The 12549-nt window shown below is 54.9% G+C and overlaps 1 protein-coding gene across 9 annotated transcripts in view; it reads right to left on the bottom strand.

Annotated features, from left to right (window-relative positions):
* The window catches only part of SLC6A12 (solute carrier family 6 member 12), a 21635-nt gene extending 13194 nt beyond the window's left edge, over positions 1-8441 (bottom strand). The window contains exons 1-5 of one of the 9 annotated variants that reach the window (XM_024733376.1): positions 8321-8437; positions 6216-6299; positions 4323-4639; positions 3787-4064; positions 4-138 (exon numbers count right to left, since the gene is read on the bottom strand). In XM_024733376.1, coding sequence (XP_024589144.1) covers positions 4-138; positions 3787-4009 — 358 coding nt within the window. In that variant the 5' untranslated portion in view covers positions 4010-4064; positions 4323-4639; positions 6216-6299; positions 8321-8437. The other 8 variants (XM_024733378.1, XM_024733383.1, XM_024733382.1 and 5 more) reach the window with 8 other exon arrangements.
* Positions 8442-12549: the final 4108 nt, after the last annotated feature.

The raw sequence follows: 12549 nt of genomic DNA, 5'->3' as shown, positions 1-12549 counted from the left end.
CACCCTGGAGGGTGGGGCAGATCTTCCTCCAGGCTGTGACGCTGCCCTGGCTGGTGTACTGGCCCAACGCCACTTCCAGAAAGAACACTGGGATGCCGCAGGTGAAGAAGAAGATGAAGTAGGGGAAGAAGAAGGCTCCTGCCGAGGAGGGGGAAGGGGGCTGAGCTGGCAGCCAACCCCTCAGCCGCACCCCCGCAGCCCCCAGGGGCCCAAGGCAGCAGCTTCCTCCTGTCTGTGAGCAGGGCCCAGCGGAAAGTTTCCAGTCCGCGCCCCACCCGGCATAGGAAAGACCTTCGAAGGGAAATGAATGATAACGTAGATGGAGATCCTAATATATGCCCTATGTATTTTCTCGGTGTGCTTCACACATCTAGTCCATTTATTCTTTTTGGAACCGAAAATGTGTTCTGTATAATTTGATATGCTTATTAAATCATCAAGTTTGTTCCGTTTTCGAGAAAAACAAACAAACAAAAACACCTTGGGAAAATGATTTTCCCTGTAATCATTTCCAGAGGGTATTTCCCCTCCCTCAGGCTCCGGTCTGAACTGGGCCCCCCGCAGACAAGGCCCCTCCTCTGCTAGCCTGCTGCGGTGAGGACCGTCGCCCGCGTCCTCGTGCACTTGTCTACTTTGCTCCTCGGTGTAAACTTCCAGCAGAGGAACTGCTAGTCAGAGGGCAAGAGAAATGGACCTTTTTTTTTTTTGCTTTTTCTGTCATAAAATGTACGTAGCATAACTTTTACTCTTTTAACCGTCTGGAAGTGCACAGCTCGGCAACATTCAGTTCATTCACAACCATTGCCACCGCCCTCTCTAGAGTTTCCTCACCCAAACTGAAGCTCTGTCCCCTTTCAACGCTCACTGCCCTCCCCCTCCCCCAGCCCCCGCACCCACCCTTCCTCTTTCTGTCTCTACAAATTTGATCATTCTAGGCACCTCATGGAATCCTACAGTATTTATTCTTTCGTGACTGACTTATTTAGCATAATGTCTTCAAGTTGCATCCATGTTGCAGCATGTATCAGAATTTCCTTCCTTTCCAAGGCTAAATAACGATCCAGTGTCACTATAGGTCACATTTTGTTTATCCGTTCATCCACTGATGGACGTTTGGGTTGTTTCCACCTTTTCAGAATAAACTTTCTTTTTTTTTTTTGGCCATGCCACAAGGCAAGCGGGATCTTAGTTCCCCGACCAGGGATGGAACCCGGGCCCATGGCAGTGGAAGCGTCACAGAGTCCTAACCACTGGACCTCCAGGGAAGTCCCAGGGATGAACATTTTTAAGGTCTTTGACCGGCATTTCCAAATTGCCCTCCCAAACTCTTGTACCATCTGCCCTCCTAATAGCAACATGTGAGAGCAAAGACGAATTGGTGAGTCTTCCCGGGCCTGCTGCTGCCGACCAGCTCCATGGTCCCAGGCAAGTGGCTGAGGTCTCTGGGCCCCTGTCCTCCTCTGTGGAACAAGGGCTCTGATGAGATCATCTTTGGTCATAGCCACCTCTATGTCCGTGACACTGCGGCCGGGGAAGAATAAGCCACCACATCCTCCCCCAGCATTAGTTCTCACCCCAGCCCTGGCCTGCCCGGGAAGTCCCATTTCTATTTCTTTGGAGTCATCGGTTTAGGCAATTTGCAGTAAGAACTATAAGTTTTAAAACAGAGAGCAAGGGACTTCCCTGGTGGTCAGTGGTTAACACTTTGCCTTCCAATGCAGGGGGTGCAGGTTCGATCCCTGGTCAGGGAACTAAGATCCCACACGTGGCCAAAAAACCAAAACATAAAATAAAAGAAGCAATATTGTAACAAATTCAATAAAGACCTTTAAAAAATGGTCCACATCAAATAAATGAATAAAAGGGGCTTCCCTGGTGGCACAGTGGTTAAGAATCCGCCTGCCAATGCAGGGGACACGGGTTCGAGCCCTGGTCCGGGAAGATCCTACATGCCGCGGAGCAACTAAGCCCGTGCGCCACAACTACTGAACCTGTGCTCTAGAGCCCACAAGCCACAACTACTGAGCCCACGCGCCCCAACTACTGAAGCCCACGTGCCTAGAGCCCGTGCTCCGCAACGAGAGAAGCCACCGCAATGAGAAGCCCGCGCACCGCAACGAAGAGTAGCCCCTGGTCGCCGCAACTAGAGAAAGCCCATGCACGGCAACGAAGACCCAACGCAGCCGAAAATAAAATACATAAATAATTTTTTTAAATAAATAAATAAAACAGAGAACAAGACACGTGGTAGATGTTCACTAAATATTTGTCAAATTAAATAGAAACAGCGGGGCTTCCCTGGTGGCGCAGTGGTTGAGAGTCCGCCTGCCGATGCAGGGGACACGGGTTCGTGCCCCGTTCCGGGAAGATCCTACATGCCACAGAGCGGCTGGGCCCGTGAGCCATGGCCACTGAGCCATGGCCACTGAGCCTGCGCATCTGGAGCCTGTGATCCGCAATGGGAGAGGCCACAACAGTGAGAGGCCCGCATACCGCAAAAAAAAAACAAACAAAAAACAGCGTTTAGAAGGATTTTCTAAACAGTGGTTATTTTTAAACAGGAATGTTCCTTCTTTTTTACCTTTCTGGAATGTTTCTAATATGCACATATATCATTTCCACAAGAGGAATACAGTTATTTTCAAAAGGCAAAAATGAATGTGGCCAGTCACACATAAACTCATCTAAATGAATTATTCCATTTATGTGAAATATTCCAAATAGGTTAAATCCACAGCCACAGGAAGTAGATGAGTGGTTGCCAAGGGCTGGTGGAGAGAGGGCTCGGGGGTGACTCCTAACAGGTACAGGGCTTCTCTGGGGGGGTGATGGAAAATTTCTAGAATCAGTCGTGGTAATGGTTGCACAAGTCTGTGAACATACTAAAACCATTTAATTGTACACTTACAAAGGTGACTCTGATCCCTCCCCACCGTGCCCCTGCTCATTTTTACTACCAGCGCTGAAAAATATAAAATTGTTTCTTGAATTAAAAAAAAAATCATAGGGCTTCCCTGGTGGCGCAGTGGTTGAGAGTCCGCCTGCCGATGCAGGGGACACGGGTTCGTGCCCCGGTCCGGGGTGATCCTGCGTGCCGTGGAGCGGCTGGGCCCGTGAGCCATGGCCGCTGAGCCTGCGCGTCCGGAGCCTGTGCTCCGCGACGGGAGAGGCCACAACAGTGAGAGGCCCGCGTATTGCAAAAAAAAAAAATCATAGACAAGATAATGTCATTTCTTTGATCAACATTCCTCAGTGGCTCCCATGTCACTCAGAGCAGGGCCCGGAGGGGCTGAGCCCCGACCTCTGGCTCCTCTCCCGCCTGTCATTGCCCCCTTGCCGTCCCCTGCGTTTAGAATGTTCTTCACTTGAACTGCATCCTTGAGACTGGCTCCTTCACCTCCTTCAAGTCTGGGCTCAAAGGCCACCTCCCGGCCAGACCCTTTCCTGGTCCCCTCGCTTCCCATCTCACGCCCCTCCCCGCCCCTCCTCCCTGCTCTGCTTCTGGCCCGTCCGCTCCCCACAATGTGACAGACCACAGTGGACGTATCTGTCTGTGGTCTGCTGCCCTTTGCTGGAGTGTAACCCAGAGTGTGTTGTGCTTTGTATCTAGCACGGTGCCTGGCAAGGGTGGCCCAGAGTGTGAGCTGCGAGGAGCTCACCGTGAGGACGCATCCCCATTTCACAGCGGGGGGATGCTGGAGTCAAGCTCCCTGCCAGCCTCCCTCCACGGCCCAGGCAGGAGGTGCCCTGGTGGGCACTGCTCTCCCCACCTCAGAGTGAACTCACCTCCCCCGTTTTTGTAGCAGAGGTAGGGAAACCTCCAGACGTTGCCCAGCCCAATGATCTCCCCGGCCACGGACAGCACGAACTCCATCTTGTTGCTCCACTGGCCCCGATCCTTCACCTGGTCCTTGCCCTCCTGGTCCAACTTCTCTCCCTCCTCAGGGACCCAGGAGACCACAGAAGGCCCATCCTTGGGAACTGCCACTTTTCTGTCGTCTGCAGCCATGGACGGGCTGGGAGGCCACAGAGGGGAGTGGGCAGGACGGCAGGAGAGGTGTGGCCTGCAGGGACAAGAAGGAATGAGCTGGGCAGCCCCAAGGACGCCCGTCACCCCCGCTCTCTCCATCCTAACCTTTCATTATTGCTGGAATGCTGTCGAATACTGGCAGACCATTGATTTTCCTCCCAAATTCTTGATATTTACACCTAAAGTCACACTTTGCTCTCACAGCTCTGAGAACAAACAGGGAGCAGTTTGTTCTTAGTTTGCCCATTTTGCAGATGGAAAAATCCAGGCCTTGACAGGTGAAGTGACTTGCCTGAGACCGTTCAGGACTAGATGGGGATTGAAACCCAAGCTCGGGGACTCTTATTGCAAGTCTCTTCTGATCTTCACAGTCAGCTGCCGTCCCCGCTGCCCCTTCTGCCCGGCTGCTCAGTGTCGGTGGGTGTCACCCGCCTAGCCTCCGGCCTCCAGGCCAGAAGGGATCAAAGGCTGTCGGGGGTAACAGGAGGTCAAAGGGCAGGTGTGGCCCGGTAACTGCATGGTCTTCCCTGGGCCAGCTGTGTGCTCGTAGCTGTGCCGGCATGACCGATGGCCTCTGGGTAAACATGGGAGCCAGCTAAGTCCGGGCATCTGATTGGGAGAGCAGAGGAGGGTGGGGCACAAGGCCAGGTCGGGACAGGAGCGGCCTTCGAGGGGACCCTGGCTCTTGAACCTCAGTCCTGTGAGCAGGCGGGGGTTCTGGTGGCAGAAGTGGCCACCAGAGGGACCCTCACTTGGGCGCTCACCTCCGGATCCGAGCGGTCCCCTCAAGGGAGACCCAGAAGTGACTGCTCACCACGGCAGGTCACTGCCCTTCCCAACTCCCTGCCCTCCTAAAGAGCAGCCACTCTGCTCTACCCTGTCCCTCTCGCGGGCTGTTTATCTGCTGCCAGGAGATAGAATGATGCGTGCTCTATCCAGAATCCTTGCTGGCCTTCCCTCCCCACACTCCGCCACCTCCACTCTTGTTTCTGCCAGGAAGACGTGCCGGGCTGCCGAAGGATCCTCTCCCCCAGGCCCCCCGCCTCTGCCTCCAAGGGGCAGTGGGGAACCAAAGTGACCAGGAGCTACCAAGGTTCTCTGCTCCTCCAAGTTTCTAGAGAAACACAAGGGATTCTTTTTATTAAAAGAAGAGTCTGTGTTTACTTGTTAGTCCTTTTAACCCAGGCAACAACCCAAGCCCAAGTCAGTTAGAAAGGTGTGGCAGGGCCATCTGAGGTTATGGAAATTTTTGAAGGTGACTTGGAGAGTGCAGGTTATCCCAGGAATGGGAAAGAATGTCGGGGTGAAACTCTGGTACTGGGACCTACTCGGAGGCTTCCGTGGCAAGGTCAGCCCAGGAGGGAAGGCGCGGAGAGAGGCACCCCGTGGAATCAAAGGCCTCACCCTCTGATATAAAGGAAGGGGCGGGGGAGGAAGGGAAGGAAAGGGAGCTCCAGGTTCAGAGAGATCAGCCACACCCCAGGGGCTTTGAGAACCAAGCCTCAGGTGGAAAGAACAGGGTGGTTTGGCCCCTGGGGACACCTGAACCAACTGTGGATACTGCTACAGAATTGCGGCTGGGGGACTCTGAGGACTGGCCCCTGAATCATTATCCAATGAATGAATGGACTCAAAAACATGGATGAAGAAGCATCAAACAGGAGACCCAAGGTCTGGTCCAGACCTGGCTAGTAAGGGTAGAAGTTAACGGGGGACTTCCCTGGTGGTCCAGAGGTTAAGACTCCGCGCTTCCACTGCAGGGGGCACGGGTTCGATCCCTGGCTGGGGAACTAAGATCCCACATGCTGCACAGCACGGCCAAAAAACCCCAAACAATAACAACAACAAAAAACTTGACTCCATTTCTTGTCCAACACCTGTTCCCCTCAAGATTGAGGGGTATCAGAGAAAAGGGAGGACTGAAACAGCATACCAGCCCCTGTGTCCCTGTCCTTTGAAGTAAAAGCCTTAAAAAAAAAAAAGAAGTTGACATTTGAGTCAGCACTGGGCTGAAAACATACACATCCTTACATGCATTATTGTTTCATCTTCATAAAAATATTTGAAGAATTACTATTAACTCCGTTTTATAAATGAGGAAATGAAGCCCAGAGAGATTGAGGAACAGGCCCTGACACCCCCAGGTGCTCAGTAAACTATTTTTGAATGGTTTGAACAAACTTACCAGTACAGTAACTGGGGAGATGAGCGGCCACGTTGCTGTGTGACCTTAGGCAAATCACACCTCCTCTCTGGGCTTTAAGTCTCCCTGAAAGAGAGAATGACCCCTACTCAACTGTGGTGTTGGGAGGGCAGGGTATACACATGAGATCCATAAAAGACAAGGAGAGATACTGCCTTTGCTCGCCAAGCCATCGCGTAGCCCAGCTCGGGGCCCGAGCATAGGGTCACCAACGGGGTGGCCAGGAGACAAGCCTCACTGTCCCCAGACCAGAGGCAGCTGTTTCAGGGCCAAGTTGTCCTCAACAGCTGGAGTGGGGGAGACCCACCTGGGAAAGGAGTAAATGAAGGGAAAGCTAGAGGGGAACACAGGCTGAGGAAGCAAAGCCCAGAGCCCAGGGTGGGCGCAGGATTTGGGAGAAGAGAACGCAGATGAGCTGACCTTCACGTGACACGTTTGTTCTTTTTCAAAAAGGCTGTTGAGAGGAGCATGATTTATGGGTAAGAGTGAAAACCCGGAATGGCAGAATGAAAGCAGGAGCACGTGAGAAGGAAAGCTGGCCCAGGGCCATGGCAAGGCCAGGGGAAACGGGCTTGCCTTACAGCAAGCGGGACTCAAGTTAGACTCAAGGAAGACCTTTCCAGGAGGACGTTAGACATAAAAGCTGTACTGAGCTCTCTCCCTGCCCCCCTCTACTGTGCCCTTCTACCCCCCGCCCGTTTGCCAGGAATACTTAAACACAGTGTTATCCTCAGTCACGATAACTTTCAGAAGTCTCCACCGTCCCGAGGGTTCACGCCAGCTCTCTCACCTCTCCAACCCCTAGCACGAGCTGCCCTACTGCCCATCTGCTCTGCTAAGCTGGGGCAGGGTGTGGGCAACCTGGACCTCACCACACGCCAGTGCTCTCCAGAAGCAGAGGAAACCTTCAGGAGGCTGACAAGCCCCAAATTCACTGTTTTCAGGGTCTGGGCAGGTAGGCGGAGGAGCGGACACAGGTGGAAATGCTGCTGCCCTCCACGCGCCCCCAGGGGCAGCGGCCCAGGCCCTGGACGTCCCAGCCCCACTTCAGCCCACACCCACATACCAGCTCCCCGTTCAGCACACACGCTGTTGCCGCTCCCGTCACGTCCCCTTGCACACACATACCTGTGTGCACAGCACCAAAACATGACCCCCGTCGAGTCCTTCACACCCCGTGGGCCGCCCGCACCTCCGATGCCCGCCCCGGGGCACAGGCCGCCCTGCCGTCCGCACCCCTGTGTGGAGCCCGCGGGGAGGCTGACGGGTCTGGCCCCTCTGCTGGCCGCTTCCTTCCCAGCTGCGGGGCACCGTCTGTCTCCCCCTCCTCTCGCTCTCTGGCCCGGGTCGCTCCTCTCTCCCCCGCTCCCTGGAGCCAGCCCCCTCCCCGACTCAGGACTTTCCGCCAGCCAGGCTTGTCCCTGAGCAGCTCAGATGCTGCAGAGGAGCTGGGGTGACCCCCTTGTCCCAGGATTCCCCAACACCAGACTTCCCTCTGGCCCTGCTCACGGCACGGACACACACTGCCACCCAGTCAGTCCCCCTCCCAGGTGTCGCCCCACCCAGCCACCCCGCACCCTCTGCGAGGAGCTCACCTCCTCCCGTCTGGCTCCCCGGGGTCCCGCAAGCCTCGCGGCCCCAACAGAGCCCCAGGGAAGCCGCTAGGATACCCGACCTGAAAGGGAAACTGTCCCCCACCTTCGCTCCTTCTCTGCCTCCCAGCTCAGAATCCCATCCAGTCGTGGTCCTGGGACCCCCAGACAGAAAGCGACTCGTGTGTGTGTGTGTGTGTGTGTGTGTGTCTGTGTGTGCACACTTGAGTGTGAGCTGGTGTACTGGGAAGTGGAGGGGCAGAGAAATACCACAGCAGCAGGAGGGACTGAGGCCAGAAGTCTGTGAGCCAGGATTACAACACCCAAGCTCAGGAAGTCAAGTCCTCTGTCCCCAGCCCCTCCCCACCTCCCTCCCGGCCAGAGCTCCCCCACGGGCGGGCGCTGTCCCAAGACAACCCCCCCAGAGCTGGGCTCGGAGACTCACGCCCACCTCGTCTCCCCACCTTTGCCCCTTGTCCCTCCCCCCCATCTCACCGTGCCCCCTCTGGCGCTGGCTCCTTCTCCTCCGGTGGGCACAGCCCTCTCTCACCGGGGCGGTAGGATGGGCACCACCAACAGCCAGGCTGGAAGCTGAGATCTCGGGAGGGGAACTGGCCTCGCTGACGAGGGGGTGGGAGGAGGTGAATCACTGCTGGACTTTTCCACCAAGTACCTGCTCTCTGTGGTTTCAAAGCAAGGCTCTGGACCTTCACAGCCACAACCCTCTTCCTTGGGATTTTCCTAGAGAAGGTGCCAGAACACACCTCAAGAACCTAGAAAGGAACCAGGTTTGCAGGTAGACAGGCCTGGGTTTGACGCCTCCTTTGTCTGTCGGCCAGACAAGCATCTGAGTCTCTGTCTATCCACCCATCAAGGGTGCGTGACAACACCTACTTCACAGAGATGCTGGGAGGGCGAAAGGCAATCTGGGAGACTGCTTAGCGTGTTGTCGGTGCTTCAGGGCACTTGGTGATGTTTGCTGCAGGGTCGTCTGGAAGCAGGGGCTGGGATGCTGGAGTGTCCCAGGCAGCAGTGACGATGGGGACCTCTGGGCACTCAGCACACAGCTGGGACTTGTCTGATTGCCTGATGGCCATCAGTGGTGAACTGGTACTTGTTGAATAAATATCTGTGTCCCCACTACGTGCCTGGTGAGCTTCTCCAGAACGGGGTCCTCATCGCTGTTTCTGAGATATCCTCACGGTGCTCATACAGGACCGTCCGGGGCCATTCACTCAGGACAGACAGTGCCCCCTTCCGGATAATAAAGACGCTTCTTCGGGCCCAGGTGGTGGGGGGAGGAGACGCTGTGAGGAGAAAGGGAAATTTCCCTTTGCCTGTTCCTCCCCTGTGTGTCCTAGAACTTCCCCGCAGGGCTGGGGTGTGAAGCGCGAGTCTCAGTCTGTAGTTTTCCATCGAGCACACCCCGCTCAGTGTCTCAGGCCCCTCTCAGCATCTCCCTGAGGCTCCCCGTGGAGAGACTACCAGAACAATCCAGCAAGCCAGGCGGGCTGGGGCGGAGAAGGGCTGTGGCCCCGGGCGAATTCACACTCTGTTTCCCCTGTGCTCGGCGGGCATGGAGTGATCGAGTTGCTGCAATGCCCTGCCCCTGTCCCCACCGTGTGTCAACTGTACAGCTCGCTGCAGAGGGGTACCAAAGTCCGTGTGATTACCTGGCTGCAGTCACTCAGAACAGAAGATCCAGCCTCTCCGGGAAGGGGCGCCAGAGGGAGGAAAACCAGGCTGGGCAGAGGGTGAATTTCCTAGCTCTGTCATTCAGTCAAAAATGTTACTTCACGCCTACAGTGTGTGGGGCTTTTCTGCGAGGACCTGGGGATACACATGTCACCTCCCCTCCACCTCACGAGAGAATAGCTGCCGTGTTTGACCTCACCTCCCTCTAACACCCGAACTCCCTCACTCAAGCCCACCCAACCCCGCAGCTTCAGCCCCCACTGGGCATTCAGAACAACTGGTGAACTCTTGGGGGCAGGAGACCCCATTTTACAACAGGTAGGGCTCCCTAAGTTACCTGGAAAGCCTGCCTAAGACCGGCCTGTTTCCATACTGGGGAGGGCCCAGAGTCAAGATGAAATAATGAATCCGTTATCTTGCTGCAGTGAAACCCGTCGAATGTTCTCCTCACCACAGCCATCTTCTAACCCGTGCATACTTTTAGAAGGCCTGGCGTAGAAGGAACCTAGTTCCTAAGCACCTAACTCAGCCTAGGTGCTTTACATGTCACCCCATTTTGTCCTCACGAGAACCTGGAAATGTAGGAATTATTAGCCCATTTTACAGATGAGAAAACTGGGGCCAATAGAAGCTAAATGATGTGTCCTAAGGCTTCATTTACTGGTGGTAAATGAGGGAGCTGGGATCTGAAGCTGGGCCTCTTGGCTCCAAAAATCTTTGCTTGTTCCACTGCAGCAAACTGTTTCCCAGACCAGGAGTATCTAGGGGGCAGGGGTCACTTTTCATAATTCTTTGTTTCTGCCTCTAGCATTTAATATAGTGCTGGCTCAGAGTAGGCATTTGGATGGATGATGGAGGGATGGAGGGATGGAGGGATGGAAGGATGGATAGAAGGAAGGAAGGAAGGATGGATGGATGGGTGGATGCAACTTGAGGGAAATTTTGATTCCAGTCTTCCCTCTTCTGAAAGGGCATCGCTCTCCCAGAAACAGGGGATAGACTAGGGCTTGGAAGGACTCATGTCTTGCTTTTGTTGGACAAAACGCTGGTGCTGAGCAAGACTCTCAGGCCACAGGACGCAGGTTCTTTTAGCTCCGCCTCTCTCTTGCCTCCTAGCAAAAATGCTTAGTTAATAAATGTGTAGCCTTCTTTCTGGGGCCTAATGCAACCTGATGCCTGCGGCTGGGGAATCCAGGGGCAGCAAGGATGTCGCTGAGCTCTTTCTGGGCTTTTCTGTTTCATTGACAGCCCAATGCAGGGGTGGGGGGAGGGTGGAATCATGGAACATAGGATGGATTTGCTTGAAATATGTCCCCAAGGCAGCTGTTCCTACACCCTCCACTGGACTCTAACAGCACAATGATGTAAATACTACTATTCCCATTTTATAGAGGAGCAAATTAAGGATCGGAGCGATGAACTTGCCCAAGGTCACAGAGCAGATAGACCTAAACCAGGCCTGCCAGCCTCCGTAAAGGGGTGCGCCTGGCAGACTGTGCCGTCTGGGTCTATGCGCATTCATCTGAGGAGAGTGAGGGACTGTGTGTGTGCACGTGTGTGGATCTGAGACCTGGGTGTGATCTGAGCACGGGCTGAGGTCTGAGGCTCCACGGCAGCCTGACGGGTTCAGTGCCCCCTCCATGGCTCCCCAATCTCCACAGGCTCCAGTCCTAACTCTCCGGGTACCGCTGCGCTCCTCTCTCCTTCCAGCTATCGCTTGACCTGAGGCTCTATGCCTGCCTCACAAGAACCTTGAAATGTAGTTGTTAGCCCATTTTACAGATGAGAAAATTCGGGTGAACAGAAGCTAAATGATGTGTCCTAAGGTCTTCTTCTCTGACAGGTGTGGCCTCTAGACAGAGGGCTCCCCTTCCTTTTCTGTCTTCTTCCTCTGGGACCTGCAGGATCTGAATCTGCCCTTCCAGGCAGAGCTCCAGTAGAGGGGACAGAAGGCGGCCCCGCCCCCACTACCCCTTTGAGGGGGTAGAGCCACGTCTGGGTATTTCTGCTGCCGTTCCCTGACGTGACCCCTGGCTTTTAGAGCAGCTCCCGATCAGCCATCCCCCCACTGGTCTCATGACCTCACTGTTGGGCTCTCACACCCATGACCCCATCCAGCCCTACAACAAACCCGTGTGTGGGCGGGGTGCCCAGTATTACCTCCATCTGCAAAAAAAGAAGACCTGAATTCCACCAAGAATCACAGCAGGTCCGGGGCCGGTGACGACTAGAAGCTGTATCTCCTGACCCCGGTGCCAGCGGGTTACTTTCACACTGTATCGCACCGTCAACGAAGCTCCGAAATAGGGTTCAAACCGCCGTGACTGAACTGCTCACCCCCCTCCCTGGGCCTAGCAGATCCCTGCAACTTTGCTAGGATGGAGAGAGAGACATACCTCAGCCTCAGAACAGCCCTCCCAGACCCCCAACCCTAGACCCTCAGGATCCTTCCCACGCCCACTTATTCTTTCTGAGACCTTGCTTTTCTTCCATAGCGTTTGTCATCCTTTGTCCTTCGAGAGATGTATCTGTTTTTGCTCCTCGTGAACCCTGAGCACAGCACCACGCAGTAGGTGTCCTGGAAATGTCCTCAGATGGGTGGAGACGCCAGGTGTGGGACCTCGAGGCCCACACATTTCTCTAGCAGACTTATTTCTTCCATCTTAGGACTGCCTTGCTACTGGCACACTGGGGGGTGCCCAGCCACTGTCCAGGAAGGAACCACCAAGGCCAAAACACAGCAGGGCTGCTGTCACCGATTTTAATAAACTCTCCCAACGGCGAAGAATCAAAACCTGAAGACTTCGGTGCATTTTCCCACTAACTGATTCGTAAGAAAATCGCCCAGGAAATGCCCTGCACCTCCCAGGAACAGCTCGGGAAGAAGAGCTACATGAACAGAGGTGGGGACACAGGAAGACATTTGGGGGGAAGGGCTGCTGTGTGTCCCCGCTCCCCCGTGGGCCCCGGACACACGCGCCCGCTCCAGCTCCAGTCACCTGCCCAGAGCCAGGCTGAGGGGCACGCCT

Source organism: Neophocaena asiaeorientalis, unplaced genomic scaffold, assembly GCF_003031525.2.
Source record: "Neophocaena asiaeorientalis asiaeorientalis breed wild unplaced genomic scaffold, Neophocaena_asiaeorientalis_V1.1 scaffold150, whole genome shotgun sequence".
Classification (NCBI taxonomy): Eukaryota; Metazoa; Chordata; class Mammalia; order Artiodactyla; family Phocoenidae; genus Neophocaena; species Neophocaena asiaeorientalis.
Note: the sequence above shows the minus strand (reverse complement) of the source record. Positions and strands in the feature narration are given on the sequence as shown.